This window comes from Melozone crissalis, unplaced genomic scaffold, assembly GCF_028551555.1.
Source record: "Melozone crissalis strain CALT ecotype California unplaced genomic scaffold, PUWL_Pcris_2 ptg000018l_1, whole genome shotgun sequence".
Taxonomy (NCBI): Eukaryota; Metazoa; Chordata; class Aves; order Passeriformes; family Passerellidae; genus Melozone; species Melozone crissalis.
The window spans coordinates 4,927,465-4,952,709 of NW_026535796.1; the positions used below are offsets into that span (position 1 = coordinate 4,927,465).

The window sequence follows — 25,245 nt, forward strand, 5'->3', positions numbered from 1 at the left end:
TTTCTGATTTAACTTGATAATGAGAATTTTAGAAAAAAAATTCATAGCTGGCTCTGACTTTAAATTTAAATATTTCCTTTAACAAAATTACATAAATGGCATATTCAGTTAGTAACTCTATCCTCTTTGTTGTGTAAAAATATACTTTTTTGTTTTCAACAACCTTAAAAATGCAACACTTGGAGGGAACACTTAGAAAATGAACTTGTAGGTTGTCTTTAAGTGCCATGGAAATTCAAATAAACATTATTCTAATTAAGAAACACAACAACAAAAATGTTTGTGTTGGAAAAAATATTTACATGCCTTAGAAACATGTTCAACACAATTTTATATCCTGTTATTTGCAGAGATCAAACAGTATCATTGGTATTTCTATTTAGATAGATTTAAATTATTGTTTTGCATAGGTATAGACATTATATATTTTGTTTGTTAAGCTAGCTAGGGAATTGTAACCTGTTTCTAGTCAGTTGTTGGATATAAAGAAGAAATGAAGGGAACATGTGAAAAAAGAGGAGTGGAACACACATTAAATATTTCTCGAAAGCCTTATAAACTTTAGTTCTAAGTTCTGGCTTTCTATTTCTCTCTTATTTTTTTTTTTTGATCTGTGAGGAAAAATATTGGGAAGATGATTTCCTAATTATTGCAGCTTAGAATTTGGATAGAACATTAATAAAGGAAATTAAGATTTTAGTTCTTAAGAACATAAATTCTTAGCCAATATAATTAAGAACTAAGAGAAAGATAGAAACTGTCTCTCTTTAGTTTACTATTCCTTCCACTGCCCCAAGAAAATTTTATGGAAGGTAATCTGAAGTAAGTCACTTCAGGAAAGACCATTGTATAAAAATTATTAATTTTAACCTAACAAACCTTATCTCCCTGGGCTTCTCTGTAGTCATCTGAGAAGCAAAATGTTCCTGCAGAATGCAATTCAGAGAGCCTAAATTAAAGTCCTGGTTTTAGGACAGGAACTTAAGTTGATCCAAAGCAAGAAAAAAAAACCCAACAAACCAACCCAAACCAAACTAACAGAAAAATTCAGGAGACAAATGGCCTTAGGCTAAAGTGAGTCCTCATGATGGTTCCCTTTATACATATTCTCATGCCTGTCAGTATGTTGAAGGCAAGTGGTATTATTAATAATACAGTAGTGAAGATGATGATCAGAATGAAATGGGTCTAGGCTCTTCTCTTGATCCTTCCCCACAAGGAACATCAACTTTGGTGTTACTGGTTTTGGTAGGAACACTTGAGAGAGATCTTAGATCAGCATTTAGCAACTTTATCCAGCTATATCCCACCTGATGAATCTTTGAATGAAAACAGCAATTTCAGCTGACAAGTAAAAGCAGATATCTGCATCGTCTGTGAGACAATTGCTTCCTCAGCTTATCAAGTTTTCATCTCTTTATATCAACTCTAATAACTATAATAGGAGTAATGCAAAGGTGGTGTTCAGTTTTACTGAATTGATAAAGAGACACAAGCAAACTAGATGAAGTTTCATAAGGTTTAGCAAATCACAATACCAAAGGCAAAACTGAGCTTGAGAGCTTCAAGGGGAAGAGGGATGCTGAGGTGAGAATTTGGCTTCTGGGTGTTGGAAGAACTGTTTATGTTCCTTTACTTACCTCTACTCCCAGGATTTGATATTAGGGAGCTTTCTCTGCTTAGTCCTGTCCTGCAAGCCTTACAAAGGCAGGACAAGGTGTGACCTGCCAAGTTGAAGGCATAATTTTGTTGCAGCAAAAGAGCACAGGGAAAACCTTCAGGTTTAGAGGCACAGAAAATGTACAGTTTGTCTCTTCAAAGTAGAGAGTGGAAGCTTCGATTGTGCTTTGTGGAAAAAAAAAAGTAGGTTTCTCACAAAATTTTCTAGACAAGAATTAAATGTAGTTTGTTTTGATCTTGTGCATCTATGATGGAGTATCTAGCCATAGTGAATGAAAACTTAGAATTATATATGTTATCTCTTTGTTAAAGCAACCTTATTGTGGAATTTGTTATAGATTGAGTTTTCTGGTGCACAAGGGAAATAATACTTAGAGTGTGAAATAACTTTTAGAGTTGTAACATCATGTGGCCTTTTCAAGTTTTTAATATCTTATGGGGAAGGCCATCCACCATGTCATAGACCAATCTTATACTTTTGTTTTTTACATTTCTTTGCCTGCTAAAACCTGATGTTTATACTGGCTGAACTAGTAAGAAATATTAGAAGAAGAGAAGAGGTATTTCAAGCCTCTATCCCAAAAAATTGATTTGTTCCTACTGCTGTGTATTCTGTTAGAGAAAACCAGTGGGAGTACAAGAGCACCTTAAGACATTTCCCCAGGTTGTACCATTGATTTGAGCTGAGATTATTCTCATGTTTTTTCTGACTCAGACACATGTGAGACTTCGGACCAGGAGTGTAGGCAGCATTGTACAGCTGAATAAATGTGACAGGGAGAGATGTCATCTCAAAATAAAAGAGACATTTTTGCAATGAGAACAATCATTCACTGGTACAACCAACCCGGAGGTGTGGTATATGGTAGTGTCCCCATTGCTGGAGGTTTTCAAAAGGCAGAGAGGATGCTCAATAATCTCATCCAGGCTCCTTTTCCCACAATGGATTGGGCAGGTCAATCTTTCAAGGTCCCTTCCAGCCTGGGCTGTTCTGGGTTTCAGTGATAATAAGTAGAAAAAAGATGGAGAACAGCAATGATGCTTTGTAATTGAGAGCTGTGTAAACCTTCACCCCAGTCTCAGCTTCTTGATTTTCTGGAAGCTTCTATATTGATTTGCACCTATGTCTTCTATTAAAAGGCACTGAAGACAAATGGAATTTTTGTCACAGAGCCATAAAATGGGGGATGTCCTTTAGTGTGTGTGTGCAAGCAAGTGTGCCTGTGTGTGTAAGAGTGCAAAGTTTGGGAAGTGCTGGATTACTGTCATTTCTCCTGTGAAATTAAATTCTTTCTCTATGATACATCTTAAAGAACTGAAAACACTTTCAGTGACCTGCCACCCAAATAGCCTCTTAAAAACATCTGAAGATTGCTCATCTGCAAGAATCTAAAACGTGACAAAGCAGGGAGATGCCAGACATTCTTCAGGCTGAGATATGTTTACTTCTTCATGGAAGCTGCTGAGGAATCCAGCACAGTATCATCCTGGGTCTTAGTCCTGGCTGTGCTCTTAGCCTGTACTGTTTGTGTTAACTAGAAAAATGTAAGAAAAAGTCCTTTTCTCCCATTGCTTTCTTCTGCCTGTTCTGTCCATCCATTTCTTCAGCATTGCCAATTTCACATGGTGAACAAAAAGGCACTTTTCCTTTGTTTACTTTCTCACAATCAGTTTCTTTCAGAAATTGAAGCTGCTTCCACCACTGAACATAAGGGCTGCATATCCAGGTCTTGCAAACCATTCATCTTATCTCACATAGGGATCATCTTCATGCTACTCCAAAAGCTGAATCCTTCTTTACCACTCACTGTTCTCAACATCTGCAGCTCAGGCCTTTCCAGGTGCGGGGGCTGTATAGAATGATGCTGTACATCTCCTCTACATGCATCTGATCTCTGTTTGAACTGACTTCTGTGCTGCAATTATTTTTCAACTTCCTGTGGTAACAAATTCAATTATTTATTTACATACTGTTGTGCAGGAACTTCTTTTCTACTCTAACAAAATTGCCTAGTAACTGCTTTTGACATTCTTATCCATATGTACTGTGAGGAATTGAGGGCAAATTATTAATAGGTCACCCTCTTCAGTCTATTCATCACTTTCTAAACTGTTTCTGTCCAGAAGTGTCTTTTTTGCATGGAAACCATTTGCAATTATTGACCAGGTTTTCTTCTATGAACCATGTGTTTTTATGTTGTTGGGGGTTAGCTGTTGTTTTTTTGGGGATGTGTGTGGTTGTTTTATTTGGTTTTTTGGGTATTTTGAGATGTGACTAGAACTGTTTTAAAGATTTGGTCTCATATTCTATGCTGTTTCCAGCACTTTCTTATTCTTGACATTTTTGCCTTTTTGGCTGCTGCTGAATGCTATTTTCAGAGAACTATTCAAAATTACTCTGAGCTCTTTCCTTACTTGTAAAACATAATGACAGACTCTTATTTAACTAAGTGTTTTTTAAATTTGTTTTTTTGTCATGTGCATCTGCTTGCCTTTTTCACCTGACATTTTGTTATTCAGGTGCTCAGTATTGCATAAACTACCTTGGCTGTCTTTGGTTCTGATTTTCCCTCATCTCATCTATAATCATCTGTACAGATACACTTTTCCAGATTCTTCAGGACTATGTTGAACACCTCGGCACCCATGGAAGTGTAATGTCTGCAGCACACAGAACTCCTTCTGTCCTTTTTCTTCCTTCAGTTACAGGAGGTATTTCTCTTTTGTCCTGTGGGAGCAGTTTCCTTTAGGTGCTTGATAGAAAATTTTGTCCTAACCTCTCCTTGAAAAATACATGTTGCCTGTATTAAAATGCTTGTTGATTTCTGTAAAGGAATTTAATGAAATAACAAAGTTTAGACTGCTGGACAGTCCTGTATTAATTTATCATTCTTGTATCTGGATCTATTTAGTAATAAACTATTACATAAATTTCTTATCTAGGACAGTTATTATCTAAAAGTTAGGAACTAGGATAAAAGTCTTAAGTGATAATAAAGTTATAAAGCAATCAGTTCTCAAATCAGAAGTTTGTTTTGTTTGGGCAGAATAACAAAGCAGTTCAAGGTCAACATCAAAATATTGAAAGAGATGTTTGGAAAGAATGAGCGTCCTTCATTGTGTGCCTTTATCTCGGTCTCTAAGTCTTTTTATTTGCCTTCCATTACCTCAGGTAGATATTGCACAGCATTCTTTTTTCTTGGCATTTGTCAAAATGTTGTCCAGAGGCACTCTAAACCTCTAAAACTCTGATTAACAGTAAAACTTTGGAGGCACTGGTATTTCAGCGTTTCTTCTGTTTAGATTAGTCTTATCTATGTAGATTTATGGTATTGTTAAAATTGTAGTGAGTTCCTATATCTTCTTTTAAGAGATTTTCTAAATTTACCTGGTTTTGTATTTTTTATTCCATAATATATTAGAATCACTCAATCTTTTTTGTTCCCTAATTCTCTGCAAATGTTTTAAATTTTAAATAATGGGTTCCATTACTTTAATGCAACCTTGTTTACTTTATTTGATGTACAGAAAGTAAAGAAAGGTAAGGTAATAAATCTTAATGTTTGTGGCTAATTGTATACTCATTGTTTATAAGTAGGCATATACTGAAGGCCATTTTGACTCATCATATATAAAGTTGTAAAATTAACATAATTAGATACTCATGACAATTTCTTAGTAGAGCGATAAGAGCAATACTGAGTTTTAGCATAGTTTATACAGTGCAATAAAACTAAAACAGGACCAAGAAACATGAATTTGGGTCAATTTAGCTCAGTATCAAGATGTGATTGCTGCTCCTTTCCCACTTTTTCTCATTGCTCCTCTCCCAGGCTTTAAGCAGCTACAATGGAACAGGAGGTGGTGTACAAACTCAGTCATTTGCTGCTTGTAAACTGAGGGACTGAAATGTAATTCCATGCCTTACTCACTGCTCTTACTGCAGATATGGAGTGCTCTGGAAAAACCAGACAATTGCAGTAGGTCTGATATTTTTGTGGCAAATGTTGACCCATGGCATGTCCTAGAGTTTTTTTAAAGCCTCATAGAATATGAATAACTCTGTTCCTTTTTATGCCCTTCTCACATCCCCTATTTTCATTTTAGGTTTTGAGGTAAAAATGTCCAAACTAGTATATGAAATGCAGCTCCCAAAGCATAGAATTCTTTCCCTGTAGAAATAGTTCTCTGGTTTAAGCTCATCTCTTTCCTAGGGCCTCCCTGTGCACAACACTGATTAAACCATTCCAAATGAATGTGGGGTTTTTTTAGATGTTGATGAGATGAGATTGTGCATAAAGCTGGTACATTATTTTTTGGATCAGCTCCTGGATATAATCAGGAATGGAATGGTGTTGGCTAAATAATTTTATCAGGGAAAGATTTTCACAAAGGACATGAGGAACATTTTGCTCCACTTGGCTTGTGCTCTTCCAGAAGAGCAGAGCTGTTGTTTTCTTCAAAGCTTTTTTCTGAACTGTCTTACTACTCAGAAAAATGTGGGGTTTTGGTAAAGTATGTGCCAGTCAATGTATAAAAATTCCTTTATTTTTCTGATAGTTTTGATTTTTATTATTAACTTTCCAAGTCCTAGGTTTTGAAAAACAGTAATTGAAAATGGCAGAAATAAGGTTAATAAACTATGTATTCTCAGAGTGTGGTATCTGGTAGCCTTCTGAAAGAAAATGAGAAGTTATTTTTCTTACCATGTTTTCTAGGAGATGCAAGCCAATCAGGATAATTTTCCAATTACAGTGCAGATTGTAAAGATCCTGAATCAAGAATTTTAACAAGCAGTTGAAATAGGCCTCATTTTCTTCCTTCTGAGAAGAGTTTAAAAGTAAGAGGAATTCTGTACTTCATTCACCTAAATCATCAAAGGTTAGCTTTGGAAATGCTGACTTCAGCCTGGTCCATATGCAGAATACACCACGGTATCCTTAAAGTGAGGACACTACAAGTAGATGGTCAAATTCTCCTTTAGGACCTTGATGTTAATACCTGGAAGACAAATAGAATGGTTGAGGTTCTTTTGAAGTGGATGGTGTAAGAGAACATTCACTTCTTTACTTTTAAGATCACCTGAAAAATAAAAGGTTGAATTGCTTTTAGCAATTTTTTGGTTTTTAGCATTACATGTACTCCCAATCTTGAGATTCTCTGGGTAGAGGCTTTGTCAGATGTAGTGGAAAGGCAGCTCTGGAGCTGGTTTGGGGTGGTTTGTTTGGGTTTTTTTGGTACTAGCAATAATCCCTTGTCCCTCATTTTAGATTCTGATGGCATGCAGAACTTTGAGAGCACAGGAAATGGGGACTTGCTTCTCTTTTCTCACAAACAACTGCTTGCTTTCATTTTCAGACCATCCTTTCTGCAAGTCAGCAAAATCTGTTCTTTCTGAAGAGATGAAGCAGTGTGCTTTCTCCCTTTCCCCCACATTAAAATAAAGAGCTCAGGGTAAATTTTCCTGAAGCTACTGCATCTGGATTTCAAATAAGGATTAAAAAGGGCAAATTATTTAACCTGTGATTTTGGCCATGAGTTCTTGATTGCAGCCACTGGGAAGTCTCCTTCTGGCCACATATAGTTCAGACCAAGTAGCTGATTTGGGGATCTAAGAGCAGGTGAGAACTGCAACACTTCTCAAGTCAGAGATGCAACCAGAGATTACCTGAGAGAGGCTTGCAAGTGCTGCCTGAGATTAAGAGCCCCTTGGGATGCTGGTATTTTCAAACCAGGGACAAAAGGCAGAGCATTACTTTTCAGTAATCAGATAAAGCATCTGTGTAGTCACTCAGTTGTAATGGTGATATGATGCACTGCTCTGCTAAAATTTCAGTCAGAACTCAGCTGTCCTCAGTCCTTTCATTTCAAGGCTTTGTTTGCACTGGGAGTTTGGATACAGTGTTATTTTCACACTATGAAGTTCTTAGAGCAAGCATTTCGAAACTGATGTACTTTTTATTTTAAATTTAATTTTTAGAAATTGTGATAGGAAAAGGCAGCATATTTACAGCACAATTCAATTTCTGTTCTGTGTAAAGGCTGCTTGCAGAAGGGTTCATCTCACAAAGTTCACCAGATGTTATGACTGAAGCTTAACTCAGTGCTTGGCCTGTATTACAAAATAACCTTTTAAAGAATGCAAATTAACATTTTACTGTGGGAGATATAAGAACAGCCATGTCATGAGCATGCCTGATGGAACAGTCTCTGTGCTAACAGCTTGTTTCTATATGATGTATGCATTTTGGAGGATTTATTTCACCTCTGTCTTAGTTACTATCATCCTGTCTATTGCAACACCTTCACAGCTCTCAAATTATTAAATCAAATATGCTTTGTTGGTTTCACCTTGAAATTAATAACTGCCTCAATTAGCCCAATTAGCGAAAGAGGGACTCAGAGGAATTTGTTGCTGATTCAGCATGTGCCTCATTGGAGGGTCATCCAATCCAATTCATTGCTAACTTGGCCAGTAAAATGCGCATAGAATATCTTTGCTAAATGCATCAGTAACAAGGTGATCTTTCTGTCTCTGAATATTGTGGGCCTTAGCTTTTAAGTACCAGTTAAAAAAAACTAAACCAAACAAACCAACCAAGATCAGGCTTCATCCAAGCTACTGAAAGCCTGCCTTTACATAGTACGTAAGTTGAATTGTGCTGTAAATATGCTGCCTCTTCCTATCACACCTTCTAAAAATTAAATTTAAATGAAAAAATGCATCAGTTTAGGAATGCTTACTGTAAGAACTTCATAGTGTGAAAATAACACCGTGTGACTACATCTTGGGTTCCAGTCAGAGTATTTATAATGTCCCAGAAGCACAGTCAGTAGCAAGGAATAACACAGCCCTCAGAAATCTGTAAATGATTCAGCAATACAGGCAAAAAAAGTGTGTTTGCAGAATATTGTATTGCATTAATAGATCTTTTGAGAAAAAAAGAGCTTTTGGCTCCAATTTTGCCTTGACATCACACCTGGATGAGACACTGAGGATTTCTTCCCTCACCCCACCTCTTTGGGGAATACTAAAATTGAGCAGTCATCCTTTGTATGATTTTTCTTGTTGTTGTTTTTGTTGCTGTTACTGTTATACCTGTTTTTAGAGCTAGATATTGATAAGAAATTAGTGTTGCTGCTGCCCTCAAAATTATCTGTTTTAAGGAAAAAAGCTTAAAATGTGGCATTACAAAACATTACTGCTTTTTCACACTTCTGTATTGCGGGCTGGCAGGAAGGAAGAGGTGACATGGTGAGCTTTGTTTTTTCACAGACAGCTAGGCCTGCAGGTTTCACGTGTACTCCTGGAATAAAATTGGACTGTTCCTAGCAAAAGCAGCAATTCTTGTGACCTAACATACAGCATCCCCAGATCTGAGCTGGGACATTGCAGCCTGGAGGAGTGAACTAGCAGGTCTGTAGAAAAAAAGTAAGCAGTCAAAATCCACACAATGGCTGTTTATTTGAATAAGTTGATAGTGAAGATATTCCTGTCCTGGTATACAGCAGTACTTGAAAAAACATTCAGTGGACTAAGAGTCATAATTCTTTTCTCATTAAAAGGAAGTGAAACACCTTCATGCTCTTTTGGCGTGTGTTCATTTTTGCAATGCAAAAATAGATGTCCATGTATCACTAAAGTAAGCAAATGTCAATCTGATTGTGTCCAGCAAGGATAAAATGGGAATAAAATGGTTGTTTTGCTGCTTTGCCCTTTATCTATGCAAGATAGAAAGCCAAGTATAACCTCCCTGATTGAAAGCCCACAACTGCATTTGAGATCCCAAAGAAAGCTATTTATTGCTGGTTTACTCAACCAAGTTCACCCTCTGGGATTACCCTTTGTGATTGGGAAAGAAAGAATTTAGTTTGATTTCTTCATTTGGAAAATTTTTTGCTCGACTAGCAACAAGACTCCTGGGTCACTAAGCAATAGTGTTCTGCCCTAATTGCCTTCAACTTATTTATGTTTCTAGTCAGGCCCTTGGTAGTAGTTTTTTCCAAATTATGCAAAGTTGATATTCTGCTGCCCTGCAAAGCAGAATAATTTATAGAATGTTTCTATGTAGAAACTACTTTCAAACATTTTACTTCATATAGAAACCTTAAGGTTTTTCTTTAAAAAGTATGAATTGACACCAAGGAACTCTGATTATTTTGGTTCCCCCTAATCTTATCTGTCTCCCCTCCACACAAACTTATTTGTTCTCTTTTTGCATTGACTAAGAATATAGACAAGTGGCAATTTGAGAAAATATCAACTCAATCTCCCAACTCTGCCTACACCATAGACAAAAATAAATGTGTAACTAGAATGTGATGTATAATACATGCAGTCTATGAAACATATCTAAGTTTCTCCAAATCTGTGAGAAGGTGTAGAAGAAAGAAACCCAAGTGACTCTGTGTGACTGAGTACACGATGCTCATTTAGGCAAAAGCATGTTGGGTGGTATTATCATCTCCTGGTATTCTGAATGGTGCAATTTCTGTTGGGAGATTCATCAGTGCACAGGTCCTGCATCAGAGGGGTCCTTCAGCACCACACAACAAGACTGGCACTGCCTCCTAAACAATTCTGCTTTTAAATAGGAAGTTGTCTAGGAGGAGGAAGAGAGCAATGTTTTTTACTCAAATATTATTTCAACTTTTTTTTATATATCCTGTTTTAAGATCACTGCCTTTATGCTGTAATAGACTTTTTTCCAGCTACTTCCTAGCTCTGGGTTTGTTTTGAACTGCCCTCCTGAATGACACCAAGTGTACTGCTCTCCCACTCTTACCTTCCCACTTTCTTATATGCTGTTCCTTATGCTTAGAAATCCTTGTTCTCCATGCCAAATATCCTCCCAATCTATATTCACATTCTTCCTTTAAGCTGCATTTCCTTAAAGTTTATAAAAAATAATCTTCAAGTTAAGAAATATAGCAACTATGCATTGAGATCTGACAGTCTTCTGATCATCAGATTTGCTACTGTTGGCAGCTGAATTCTTTAACTTATACATAATACTGAATAAATCAGGGATTCATTCTTCCTTAATATCACATGTACTATCTTTTTCACAATATATGTATATTTAAAAATTTTATTTTGAAGTACTTCAAAGTTCATCCCAATGGGTTTCCTAGAGGCCACCTGCCTGAGCAGTGCTTTTTGTTGTCTTCTCGCTTTTCCAGCTGAAAGCCCATGATGAGGAAAAAAAAATAGGGCATTAAGACATCCCTCTTATAAGAGAGCTGAGTCAGGTTTCTTAGGTGCAGACTTAATGAGATAAAATTGCCATTTTGGAGTTCTGTCTCAAAAATATTTGTTCAAAGAAAAGCCCCAGAATGAATAAAAACTGCAAGTGAGGCAGAACATATTTTTTGCTGAACTTGTATGCAATTCTTAAAACCATTTGTTTTCATAGGGAGGTTGTGCTGCTTATAACCTCATTTCCTTATATTTTCATTAGTGCTAGATAAAAACCCCTTGAAAATAAAAAAAAAATTGCATCCAAACCAGAGTAACTTATAAAAGTTTGATGGATGCAACATTGACTCCTACTTGCCTCTAAAAAAAAAAAAAAAAGTGGTATTGGGAATTTTTCAGGCTATCTAAAATAGGCTTTCCTTAAAAGAAATGCCTTTTAAAAAAATCTGGGTCTACTAGTCTAAAAAGCTAGTGAAATACTGAAATACTTCTCCTCAGTGTTTCTAAAATATGTACATTCTTCATCTGTTTGCTGATTGTCTGCAGCATAAAATTCAGCCTAGAATTCTTGCAAGGCAAAAAAAGTCATTGTCAGCCACTCCAAAGATGCTTTGCTGCAAGAGAAATAAATCTAAACACTGACTGCTAACAAAACAGAAACTGTAAAAACATTGTTGAAACAAATGAAGTTGACATTTTACAGAAAGAAAAGTGCTATTTTTGAACACAGTTATGATCTTTTAGTAAGACTTAAATTTCCATTTAGCTATGTTGAAATGTTTGTCTGTGAGTGAAATAGGTCCAATTGCTTTTTCTCTTAATGTATCAAGGAAAAGCTAAAGCTGGGACCAGAATGGATCCTCTAGGAGTTAAGTGCAGAACTCCCAGAATAAATTTTCCGCTAAACCCTTTTGGAATTAGTTTTCAGGTTTCCTTAAACTCTGATGTAAATTTTTGATGCATAATCAAACCAAATGCTTTGTTGTAGGGGTTGGTCTTGTTGATAATGGAACAACATCACCTTTCACCCCCAAACCTTTTGGTTTTCAGTCTTAACAGTGTCATAACTACCCATTATTGGAGATATTCTCCCAGGATGCATGTCAGGCTGGACATGCATCAAAACATTTTACTTTCTGCCTGATCTAACTTTTCCTTTCTCTCATTCAAGCAGATTATTGAAAGCCATCCAGTTTTATGTGTTCCTGAGCTATGAGGAAAACAGGAAGCAGAAAAGGAGATTCTTTCCTGTCATGCTGCTCTGTAAATCAAGTCCTACATGTGTAGCTTGTAGTTCCAAGGACATTTGTAACCACTGAGTTTGAGGAGAGTTTTTTAGGAATTGTATTTTCTTCCAGCTTTTGCTAGTTTCTTCCTTTAAAATATTTTTGTGACAGAATTATTCACATTTAACCCTTGTCTCTGAGGCTGCAACCTGAAAGTGTTCTGATTGTCAATAATTTTTATTGAAGTCACTCAGGAATCTCAATACTTAGGAATTAGTCTCAGAACGAGAACAGATCCTTTGAATTCACACAGTGGTTGCAGATACCCTGCATGCCTCAATAGAATTGTTCTGTATCCTAAAAGGAGAAACACCACTTTGTCTTCCAGGTTTTCCCTCGAGCAGTTGTATGTATTTAGTGTGGCTGGAACTCATTGAAGTTATCACAGAGGTGCCTTATTTTTGTCCTGAGGCTATGGCTCTGTGGTTTGGTAAATTGGCTGAAGCAGGATCTTAATATTTTGCAAACTTGAGTACTTAACATGAAAAACCACTCTTTTGTCATAAAACTGAGGTGCAGTAGGAAACTACTAGTCAATTTTTTCCCTGTGTTGCAGACAATAAAGAAAATGTCTCCCAGTTTCCATGTAGGACCTTTTGTCACAAAGGGCAAGAATGTACATGAGTCAGCTTCAGTTGTGGCATTCTTTTTCCTTTTCCCAGTGAATGTTCCTATTATACAAAGATCTTGGAGTCCTAATGCAAAATTTCAAAGTGTTTCTATTTAGATAGTCTGCATCTGTTTTTAGGGGGTTTGTTTCTTTTGTTGTGTTGTGGTTTTGGGTTTTTAAAATTTTAGGGGATAGTTAATGTATGCCAACAAACTGTATATCTTAAGCTATAATCATGCTTTGTGTTTGAAAACACTTTTTGGGTACAAGCATAAGAAGAACACCCTGTTTTGCTCAGACTTTGTTTGAAGGAAGTTTACTGGGTCTTAAGTGCATCAAAGCTGCAAAATGTTATGTGAATTCCATGTGTTTTTACAGCTATACCAAAAGGAGTGCTAAAAGTTACCTTTTTAATTTGGTAGTGTTTTACAACCACTGTACAGGAAAAAAGTTGCAAAAAGCCACTCAGAATTGTGCAGTTCAGCTGCTGCACCAAGAGCAAGTAGCTCCTGTTTTGACAAACGAGACTTGACCACAGGCAGCATGAGGTCAAGAAATATTAATGAAATGCTTTCTTAAGTGGTTTTTTCTGCTCTCTTTTTGTGTCCCCTCGTTAGGATGTGACAGAGCATTTGGGGTCAGGTGCCCAGCTATCAGTGGGGATGGAGTAAAGCACCTTTCTCTGAGCCCTTGCTGACATGGACTCAGCCATGACTCAGCCAGGGGAAGTTAACTGATTATACTTAACTTTCTCTGCTATGGTAAAATAAGTTGCAGAGAGAACACACTGAAAGCCAAGGGCCTCTAAATACTTTTCCCTTTTATGGAATAGAGCTCCCAGATCTCCATTTCCTGGAGATTGTACTCTAAGCCTACACAGTGGTAAAAGAAAGTTCTCTGCATTCACTGATTTGTATCTGACTACAAATTTGAGCTCAGGGTATAATTTTTTTCCTAACTATTTTAAGCAGTAAGTTTATAATAACAGACCAAAATGTTCAAAGCACTCCATCCTCTCTCTTATTTCTTTTTCTTACTTTTGTTCTTTAGATTGTCTCCTCTTAGTGTAGGAATGAGCAGAATTTTGTGAACTGGATAGGTAATTTGTTTGTGTGTTTTTTTCACTCATTTTGTAGGTGCACAAGGCTCGTGCATACTGAAATTGTAGATCTTCACCCACGTCCACTCTTCCTGTGACATGTGAGTTAATTTCTACAAGTATTTAATTTTGAAAGATAATTTTGAAGCTTTTGTCATTTCTGAAAGAATTGAGTTTTGGGGGAGATCATTTACTTAGATAAAACACTAGAATAATCTAATTAAATAATTTGATAAGATAGAGGCAGGCCAGCGGGAGCTTGATCAAAGAAAAAAAAAAAAGAAATTAAATAGAAATAAGAGAATCTTGAAATTATCCCCGTGCCTAGGATGCTAGTATGTGTTCATGCACCTTAACTGTTTTCAAAGTGCAGGTGTATTTTTAAGCTCTCTTTTCAGAGTCTTCAGGGCCAATAATTACAGGTGTTTCAGTTGGTCCCTCACTGAATTCCAGATGTTGTTAACATCATTTCCTTCTTTGACTGAAACATGTCTGTTCTTGTGGAAAGGAGGCAAAGCTGGCAAAGCTCATGGTAGCATGATTCCAAAGGCTGTTCAGCTGGCAGGTGAGCCAGGCTTAGAAGCAGGCTAGTCAAGCTCTACACACTCTGTCTAGCTCAGGGTTCAGTAAGGCTGTCAGCTGGTCTTGTAAATAGAAGTGTGAATTTCTGTAAGCTCCAAGGCTGCACTCTGCCCTAAGCTGAAAAAGAAAAAAATGTACCTTCTGGTGACATAAATTTTCCAAGGACGTTTCTTTATCTTCTATCTGCATTTTTGAGATGCAGGTAAGCTCCTCTAATTCTTGGAGAGTGTTCTCACAAAACCTCTTAATTTTGTGCATTTTGACACCATTTGACACTTACTGGGGCTGTTTTCATTGCCCAACTAAAGGGGCATAAGGTCACTTGAGCAGTGATGGAAGAACATTTATTCACTAATATTTAGGTTTCCATCTTTTCTAAACCTTTGCCTTTCCTACCAGTGTAGGAGGCAGTAACTGATTAGAAAATGGCAGAACTCCTTGCAGAGCATGGTATTTACAATATATGATGTTTGTGCTGGGTAAGCATCATAGTCTTTTAAAAATATGGGCTACTGACTTTAAGAACACTGCCCAGGTTAAAATTAAGCTTTTAGTTTGAAAGTTAATTATTTTGGAATTCTAAATCATATCGTTTATTAACTGACCCACATCCTTATACTGAAATACCAAAATGCAGTACCCCTCACTTTGGCAGTCTAGTGGACTGCAGCAATGCAGTTGAGATGTGCAAAGATGGTGTTTGATTCAAGAAGCCTAAGAATATGAATAATTATGTGTAAGCCTTCACTGCTCCATTACAGTCCTCAGCACTGGGGTTTTCTGGAGTGGTACTAGGAAAAAATGGAAAGTCAGAAGAAGAAATTTTCCTACTAATCAGCACAGAGATTTGAAGCTTATTCCTATTTGCAAGATATCTCTGTAAGGAAATCAGAATAGGGTTCTAATTGTGTTGGAGACAGCCTGAACTTAGTCCACTCCAAATCTGGGGGTTGTTAAGGTGGCATAAATTCATCTTTCTACCCTCTGTTTTCCCTTGGCTGTACTTTCTGTGCTGCATCTCTAGGACAACACAGCTTGGGATTTGTCCCTTTCTATTCTTAGACAAGCCTGATGATTTATTTCTTTTTCTTTTAAAGTTTTTTTGCTTTTTAAATCTGAAAAATGAACTGAAACTTGATGTGCTTAACAGTTTTTTCTTGTTTCAAGATAAGTTGCATTACTTTAAGTTTAGTATGTACTAAGAGCTCAGTTTAGACTGGGAATAAACCACTTTGGTGCAATAGCTTCTACAATTCTGTGTAGGACTGCAAGCATGCTTTGGCCATGACTTGAAACATTCCTGATTTTTCAGGCCCAGCATTGGGTTGAATGTATTAGAACCACAATAAATTCATAAGGGAAACCACTAAGAGGGATTAGATAAATAGCCAGATTTATATTTTTTCTCTCTATTTTTTTTTTAATTTGGAGTTCTTGCAAACTCTGAAATTGTGTAGGATGGCAGGATTTTGTGATGAAGAGTAAGTCTGTGTCCCTTTTTTTAGTTACCTTGTTTCCATCTCAGTTTCATGTGTTGCTAATAGTTGGTGACTGGATTTGATCCAAAAAAACTTAGTTGTTGAAACATACAGCGGTGATTGTATCTGTCTAATCTGTGGATTTATTAAAATATGCAGAATCATAATTAGGTCTTTTCCATCTTATTAGGGACTTTAATTGTTTTGCCTTAATAGCCATTTTTAAAGATTTTATTCATAGCAAGTTTTCTCTACTCTTGTTTGAAGTCAGAGGTGGGTAAAATCATGATACAAACATGAACTACCACTTTTGTAGAGTTAGAAAATCACCTGTAACAGGTGCATGTCTAGAAAAGCTTGAAACATGCTGTCCCGACAGCATGCACTGCTCTGAAAAATCTTTATGCCCACTGTTCAAAAAGAGTCAGAGAGTCTGTATCTTGGTCTTCATAATGATGTCACATGTGCTGCATCTTTTTCAGAGCTGTTATTGAGGAACTGCAATGATATAATTACTTTTTCTTGAACACACCAATACTTGTGTAGGATCATTTTTACAATCTATTCATTCTGCATTATCCTGTGAGATGGCCTTGTATTCCTCTTCTAGTGAAAGAGAAAATTAGGTTTCCAACATAATGTGAAATGAACATAATAAAAGCATGGGTCTTAGCTGCTTCTGTAGTCCAAAGTTTTCACACATTCTGTAGGTTTTACAACACAGATTTTCTTCTGTGAGAGCTGAGGTGAGGCACTTGTCACTACTGAGACTGCTTCAGTGTTTCTTGTGAATGGTTTTGCCTCTTTTTGCTTTAATTTTAAAGCAACAGATGTATTTTGACAAATGAAATTGGCAACCTCAATAAACCAGCATGTTCCTGAATACATTTCTTTGCCCACCCCTGAAATGGAAAGGGAAACTGTAGCAGGTTCATTCCCAATGCAGTAGGCAGCGGTTCCTGGTGGAGACGGAGTGTGGGCACCAGGTGGCCTCAGCTGTGTGTGTGTGTCCTGCAGGCACCGCCGGGGAGTGCAGTGATGCATTCATGAGGACACTGCTGAGGACAGCTCCCTGACTCCTGGGCAGGTGTCACAGTAAGTATTGCAACCCATCCACTGCCAATCCAAGGACTGATTTGTGCTTTGCACTGCTGATCCTCAGACTGTGGTACAGGCTTTCATGCTGATGTTACCCTTGTGAATGCATTGCCTCCCCTTGATACTAATAATGAGAATTTTCTCACCTAATAGGCAGTGATTTTTTTCCTTCTTTGGGCATTTCTGCTGTTTTGCTTTGGAAGTGTCTTGCACCTTGTTGTCTTGTGCAGAGGTACACCAAGTCTTTTCACAATTCACCTTGCTCAAAGGAGAAGTGCCACCCTCTAGGGTTCCAGTTTTGATCCTCTGAGATCAGAGATCATGCTCTGTAGCACTAAGGCTATTAGTTACTAAAGGCATATTATGGAAGAGATGACTGAGAGGGGACCCTAGCAGTGTCTGTCAGCATCTGGATGGAAGTGTCAGAGGATGGATCCAGACTCTGCTTGGTGGTGCTGAGCAATAGGAGAAGTGCCAGGGGCAGAAATTGATGCACAGAAAGTTCCACATGAACAAGAGGAAAAACTTCTGAGCAGATTGCACTGGAACAGATTGTCCGAAGAGGCTGTGGAGTCTCCCTCACTGGGGATATTCAGGAACTTTCGGGATGCAATTCTGTTCCATGAGCTCTGGGATGACCCAGCTTGAGTAGGGAGGTTGGACCAGATGACCCTGTGGTCCCTTCCAACCTGAACCATTCTGATGTTCTGTGATATCCAGGATATGGTAACAGGATGCTGTTTACTTCTTAGAGGATATTTAGAGAAGGCAGTTTGGTCACATCATAATGACAAAATGAAAATGGTAAGATTTAGGAAAGAGATGGAAATAGCAACGAGAACAGAAGGTTGTCTGTTTTGAATGCATTTGCTAAGTTATACTTGACCTTGAAAGCTTTAGTTACTAAGACACAAGATAGCATTTTTAATTTAAACCTTAATACTGTTTGTTATTGTAACGTGATCTCAGTTTTGGAGCATAGAGTTTTAAATGGATTTGATTTGTATTTTTGGCATCTAACCCAGCCTGCAGATCACGAGGCCTCGCAGAGCTTATGCCTTCAGGCTAACTTGAAACAGATACTGCCAGCAGTGCATGGTCCTCTTAGTCAACCTTGCAGCTCCACGTGCTTCATGCTGCCCACCATGCCAACCTTACCTGAAGACAAGGGACAAGCAAAAGAGGCCCAGCACAACAGCTCTCCTCCAGCCAAAGTAAGCTCTCTTACTTGCAAAGGTGTTTTCTGACACTTGCTGGAAACCTGAGGCTGAAACATGTCTGTGTATATTTAGGGGTTTATGAAATCAAATCTATTTGTTGCTCTGTATTAGGGTGTTTTGCTTAATTGATGAAGCTATGAATGATCCTTCAGCTGAAATCCTTTGAGTTCCTCAAATATTTTATAGCCTAAGGGATGAGAACTTAAATTGCTCAAGCAGTTGTTTATCATTTTGAACTGGAGGCTTATAAATGGTTCCGAACAGACAGACATATATCAAAGCTGTCCAAAAATGACCTTTGTGATGTTATTAAAGCAAACTTTAAACTTTGAGAACAGAACTTAGGCTTGCACTTCAACAACTAGTGTTGCTTTTACAGATATAGAAGATGTTATGCAACTCATGTGTGTGTGAAAGATGGAGATGGGCTTTTTTTGGTTTGCAGTCTTTCTCAGTGCTTTATTTGCCACAGCAGTAGATGGTCATACACTGGAACTAGTGAGAGGCAGGTGGGTGTTCCACAGGCATTTCATCAGTTTGCTTCAAATTTGTGTGGCATCTACATGTCTTGATGTGTTTTCATTCCAGATAAATATGAAAAATCAGTAACAGATGGGTCTTCCCTATTTGCAGTAATCTATACCACAGATAAAAAGTAGCTTCATGCTTTAATAAACTGGGGTTGGATTTTTTTGTCTGTTGTTAGCTGAAGTAAAGAACCTTACTGTGATTAGGAAATCACAGGCTAATCAAATAATTAGTTTTTATGCAAACTGGTGTAAAGAAAGAGAGGATTTATTGTCTGGCACATCCTCAGTTAAAGATGAGACACTGCCATTAGCTTTGGGGACACTACACTCCAGACTTTAGGTGAAAACATCCTCTACTTTAACATGGTTGGAAAATACTGGCAGCAGTGAGCTCTGCAGTGATTTGTCCTGCCTTCCATCAAAGCTGCACATGGTGCTGAGTGTTAATTTCCTGCCTTAAGATAAACACCTCAGCTGGATACAAATTCATCAAGACTACCATCTGATAACATCTATTAGCTGAAGAAGATTTTATTGGGGCTTTTTAAACTCACCTATGTGAAATGTATTTTAGTACAAAAGACTTGCTGTATAAAACCTATTTAGAGATGAAAAATATGAAAATCTAGCAAACATCAGTGATTCTAATCCTGAATGTGCTTGTCAAGTGGGACAAATGAAAATTTCCAACCTCCTGATATAAAAGCACTAATTTTTTAATACATTTTCCAGGCCTTTTAGATGTAGGTCTTAAAAGGACTGTGGTAATGTGATAGTTCCTGAATCAGGTCACTGTGCAAAATGCTTCATTTTAGATAAGTGATTATTTTTATGCACAAAATTGTGGTGGAGTGATTTTAACCAAAACACTGCTCATAAGCCTCCTTAAGGTTTGCTACTAGCCAATGCTGTGAAAATTTGGTCTTGTTCATAGCTGTTGTCACTCTTGGCCCTTGCTGCAGGTCAAGTTCTACAGCCTGACTGTAAGTCACTCTAAGTAAAACAGCTTATTGTGAGATAAGGACTTGCAAGCAAGGAGAGGGCATCAGAAGGAGCTAAAAGCTGGTGAATTTGTTTTCTGCCATTCAAAACTGTTTCCAAAAAAAAGCTTTAAATTTCTTCTCATCTAGAGTGCTGTCTGGTGTCTGTCACCTTCCTCATTCTCTTTCAGGAGAATCTTCCCCACCTTTTCTCTGCATGCCCAAATGCACAGATTGCAAAACAGTTCTGGCAAAAAGAAAATGAACATCACGTGTTCATTTTAATGTTTAATGTCAAATGTTACATCACATGTAGCTTTCTGCATGCTTCAAGTATGATCATGCTTTTGCATGATGGGAAGATCTGGGTTCTATGTCTCAAATTCATTTTGAGAAAACAAATGTGGGTTTTCACTTCAGTATTTCTTACAGCAGCTTGTGTTTTTCTGAAGTTCAGTCTAGACTTTTAATTAATATTTAAGAATATGGCCAGGTTGCAGAGGATTTTCTGTTTCCTAGTTTTCTGTTGTTTTGGGATTTTTCCACAGTGCTTTAAAGAATTCAGGTGTTATACAGTAAAGCTCTGTCACCTGGCATGGTAGGTCTTTCAGCAGAGTATCTTTGTATTCCTTCTCCCCTCACCATCCCATTCATGTAAAAATCACCTGAATTTGTCCGGATTATAAACATTTCAAAAGCACATTCTCTGTATGTTTAGTGAGGGCCTGGTAGAACTTAACAGCCAGAATGTCTGGAGGTTCTACTTCCATCCCTGATCCTTGTGACTGTTCTGTTATGGACCAAATTGCCTGTGCCACCCTCTCAGCCTTCCACATGTCTCCCTGCAAGTCTGGATGGCTCCTGGTCACCCATGTGGAGCAGTTCCCTCCTGAGCCACAGAGGTGGAGTCAGTTTTACCCTAATTTTTTTTTTTTTTTTTTTGGCAGGGGAGGGCTTTGGACAAAAAGGAAGTAAAGAGTTGGGTAGCAGGGAACCACTGGTAGTAGGAGATGAGGCAACTGTTGGGAATAGTTGAGGAGCAGATGGGTCTGGAAGCTCCCAAGGGAGCAGAGTTAAAGGCACACAAATAAGAAAGTGATGGAAATCTTCTCTGACATCTCTGTAGAGAGTTGTACAACACTGCACTGTTGTGAGGCAGCTTAAGCTTCCTGTTAAAGCTTCTCTTCCAAGGCCGTGTAGGGCAGCCTGAGCACTGAGAATCTGTAACAATTCCTTTTGAGTGGAGCCAGCTGGCCCTGCAAAGAGCTTCCTGCTCTGGCTGTTCCTGCCCCTCTCCTGGACAAGGCAGGTTTGAACAACGGGGCCATGAGGTTTCACTTGTGTGGATCCTGAACTCTTATGGCTGCTGACCAGGATTAATGTTTTCTACCTGACCTGAACTAGCCTTGACTGCAAACTCTTTTTTTTTTTTTTTTTTTTTTTTTTAATGAGCCGTTTTTAAAGTCCTAAAATGGGCTTGAGTGACTTGAAGGCTGTTGTTACATCATTCAGAAGTTTTTGCTTTCTGGCAGTCACAAGATTAGTAAAAACACTGTGCATGTGTATTAAGCTGCTTTGCCCTACAAGCAGGGGAGTCACCTGAGTTTTGTGACTGACAAAATATATTGTCACTTTTTAACATTTTCAAGGATATTACTAAAATTGCCTTCAAGCTATTGTCATAAAATGTCACTTGTGCATTTGAATCACATAGGCTCTGGGATTTTAACATTTTCAGAATTGCAATGATATTTTTCCTAAATTTAAATCTTCACAGTGTTTTCTTGGCATGTTCCCCATCCTGCTCTCCTGTGACTGACAAAGTGAACTTGCCAAGGCAGTTCATATGAGAATTATGAGTATGGAAGTGTGAAGCTGCTTGAAAAAAATTTTAGTAAAAAATTTTGCTATTTACAGTAGAATCAAGAATCCTAACTCAGGTGTCCAAATCAAGGCCTATTTTGTTGCCTTTGAGAGGTAAAAGGGTTATGCTGTATATTTTAATGTTATACCATTTCCCATGTATTCTAGAGTCCTTTTACTTGATCAGAAAATGTTATTTTAACAAGAATAAAATGCATCACTGGGAGAGCTGTTGCAAGGAGTTCTATGGTAAATGACAGAAATTAGCAGTCAAGTAAGAATCAGCTTTCTTATGGAATAGAATAGAATAGAATGGTTTAGGACAGAAGAGACCTTCAAGGTCATGCAGTTCCAACGGCTCCGTTATGGACAGGGACCTTCCACTAGAGCAGGTAGCTCAGAGCTCCCCCCAGCCTGGCCTGGAACACTTCCAGAGTCTAAAACTGACTTACTAAACTGTGACTTATTCATTCTGTTAATGCCTAAATTAGTGCTATTGCCACAGATTTTTCTTACCTGCCTTACAAATTTCTTGTGAAGCTTTGGGATGTAGTTTCAAGGAAATTGTAGACTCTAAATAACAAACTAACACAAAACTCTCATGTATATCAGTGCCTAGCAGAAGGAATTAGGATTTGAGAATTTACAAATTATTCTTTAAATTTTAGAAGTCACTTAACAGCAGTCCCCTGCCTCTGCTGGGAAGCTTTCCCTTCAGCTGTTTTCTGGTTTTAATCTGAACACAGCACTTGAGGTAGAAGTAATCATTTTCTTACCACATATGAGACATCCACATTGATTTATGCCAACTTGATGCATCTTCACTTGTGATATCTCACAGGAAATGGATTATTTTTCTTCAGCTGAATGGTATAATTATACAGAAGGTGTGACATTAAGTTCTTGAGGCAAGGTCTCACATTTAAGCAGGCAAGCACATACTAATATTCAGTACCAGCTTGCCAGTTTCTTTTAGCACTTAAAAATTATATTTTATTTCATTAAATTTTTAAATTATGTTTTTTAAAAATATGTTTCCAAGTAATCTGAGGGAAAACCATGTGGTGCTCTTAACAAGATAACTTTAAATTATTTTCTGGAGTTTTGAGTATCGTGTACACTTAATACTGTGTTTTTTTCAAGCTTTCATTATACATTACTATCATTTGGAGGGTTTGTGTGCTTAATTTAGCCCTGTTATACAGAGCTGCTTTTCACTCTTGCATTCAGCTCATAAATTCACCAAACTCTTGGACATGTACTTCACTTGAGAAATGGTTTGCTGTGTGCAAAACCAGTCTGTGACTGCATTTTTAAAGCTTTCTCATTAGCTCCATGCTTATTGAATTTGGCTTGCATGCACTAAAAGTTTTTAAAGAAAACAGATATTCCAGGTCTCCATCACGACTTTTGAGTAGTTTAAGTATAGGCCTCTAATTCAAGTTTGTTTTGTCAAATTACAGCTAATTATGTCTTATTTCAATTACTTTTTCTCTTTTAGGTAAATTGAGAAATACACATTGTTTTCCACACAGAGAGTCAATGTTCAGTGGTTTAAATTTCTGTTTAACTACATTTTTATATTTGTCATACACCATTCAGGACACAACTGTTGAAGGGACAACATGCAGCACACCTTCTATTGTTCTTCCAGAGAATGCTGTCACTCCAGATGTAGAAATTCATAAAAATCTGGTTAACAGGTACTGTATAATACATTAGCAATCCATCCATAAATTTCAGAGGCTGTGTTTCTAAAACATTGCTCTGAAATGTATGTTGGATGCTGCATCTCTGTGAGTTGGTCATATTGCCTTTGCATTTTGAGAATGGTGTTTGGGATGCAGGGTGGAGGAACAGGAATATAACTGAGACTAAAAGAGAAGAGTAACACAGAACACTGAGCCTGACAACCCCACTCACTGAGCTGGACAACTTAAATATCTAGTTTGAGCACTGTGATGCAACGGATTTAAAGCAGTTTTGGGCCTGTTCACATAGATGGGACAAGAATACCACCTTGAGGTTAAGCATATGTGAAAGTAAGTCTTTGAATAGAAATAATAATCCTGTTTGAAGCTGAAGGCTTCAATTCAGTTTTCAGTTATTATATTTACTCTGATAAAGCATACTTCCTGACCTGGGCTTTTTCATTTTATTGGCCTGACACTAAACTTAAAATATGGGGAAAAAACATATCAAAAATATATTTTGTAAATGTATAATTTGTTTGTATTTTAAAAAGTGTGCTTCTCCAAACTTCAAGATTAGTTTAGAGTCAGAATTTATCTGCAGCCCTTCAAAAGCAGAATTATTTGCAGGGTCAGTATTTACATTTCTGCAGTTGTTTGAGACTTTTACTTGGTTTGCAGTTTAGAAAGATCCTATGGGAGTGTCAATGTGGGAGCCTAAGGAATTATTTTAGCCATAAAATTTAGTTTAAGAAGCAGTAAAAATTCATAAAGAGTAAGTCTTTTGGGGGTTTTTGTTGGTGGTTAGTTTTTTGTGGGGCTTTTTGGGGTTTTTTTTGGTGGGGTTTTTTTGTTTGTTTTTTTTGGGGGGGTTTGTGGGGGTTTTTTGCTATATGCCATTCTTACATTATTTTTAAGTGATGGTAATAATCTACAGAAATGTGCAGGTTTTTTCCTAAGAAATCAGGTTCACAGTGAATGAGATTAATAGCAAATTTTAGAACTTCTTTGTTAGATCAATTTCTGCAATTTTCCTTCTTTCCACGATCTCCTCCATTTTCCAGTTGTTTGGAGGTGAGAGAAACTGCAATAAATGCTTTTTGTCTTCATTTTTAAATCAAAGGGCTTTCATTTTAATATTAATTTTTAATAGCTAATTAGGACCTCTTTTTGGTGCCATACTCCATAATTTTTTTGTTCACTTTTCTCTCTAGGCCTCGGAGTCCCCATAGGAGACATTCTAACCGTGCCACCAGGAATTCAACAAGTTCACTGACTTCTGTTGGTAAGAAGTGATTATTCATTTCAGCTAGGATGTACTCTCAGAAAATGTGGCATGCAGTGAAAACCTGTATAGAGAGTCTGACTGTATTGACCACAATTTTTTTCTCTGTGCACACTGTGTAATGTATGCACAGGGAACGCTGCTGGGATGTTGAATTGTGGTAATGAGTTTGTAAGTGGACTGCATGCAGACAAATTTAAGGAAATACACACATTGTTACTTTCAGAAAGTTGTTAATTGGTGCATTAGCTTAACATCTTTAGAAGGCTCAACATATACATGCTTTATTTCTTGTAGAATACAAAATACTGGTTTTGCTACACTTGAGCTTCTCTTTTGTTGGCACAGGGGAAGTGTCATGGGAGGTCTTGTCTCTCAAACTTCCAACACACAAATTTGAGTTTAAACCAAAACAGATATTTCACTGAAAATAGATTGCTTTAGAATATTCAATCTGTAAGTATGGTTTTTGACATCCTTGAAATTGAACTAAATTTAAGGAAATTAAAGCCAAAGGACTTCTCTCTCCCCCTCAAAAAATCAATCAAAAACCAATAGTGAAACAACAAAAAACTCTTGAGTTTTTGCTGCTTGCTTAAATCCTTAGCTTTTCTGAAAACTGATGGTTCTGTAATGGCTCTTGT

At 37.4% G+C, this 25,245-nt stretch overlaps 1 protein-coding gene across 6 annotated transcripts in view; it reads left to right on the forward strand.

Annotated features, from left to right (window-relative positions):
- Nucleotides 1-25,245, forward strand: part of IRAG1 (inositol 1,4,5-triphosphate receptor associated 1) — a 71,751-nt gene that overhangs the window by 24,870 nt on the left and 21,636 nt on the right. For all 6 annotated transcript variants that reach the window (XM_054275481.1, XM_054275480.1, XM_054275485.1 and 3 more), the window contains exons 2-6: nucleotides 13,912-13,975; nucleotides 16,952-17,029; nucleotides 18,058-18,246; nucleotides 23,228-23,328; nucleotides 24,531-24,601. In XM_054275481.1, the coding sequence (XP_054131456.1) occupies nucleotides 18,166-18,246; nucleotides 23,228-23,328; nucleotides 24,531-24,601 (253 nt within the window). In that variant the 5' untranslated portion in view covers nucleotides 13,912-13,975; nucleotides 16,952-17,029; nucleotides 18,058-18,165. The remainder of the gene's footprint in view (nucleotides 1-13,911; nucleotides 13,976-16,951; nucleotides 17,030-18,057; nucleotides 18,247-23,227; nucleotides 23,329-24,530; nucleotides 24,602-25,245) is intronic.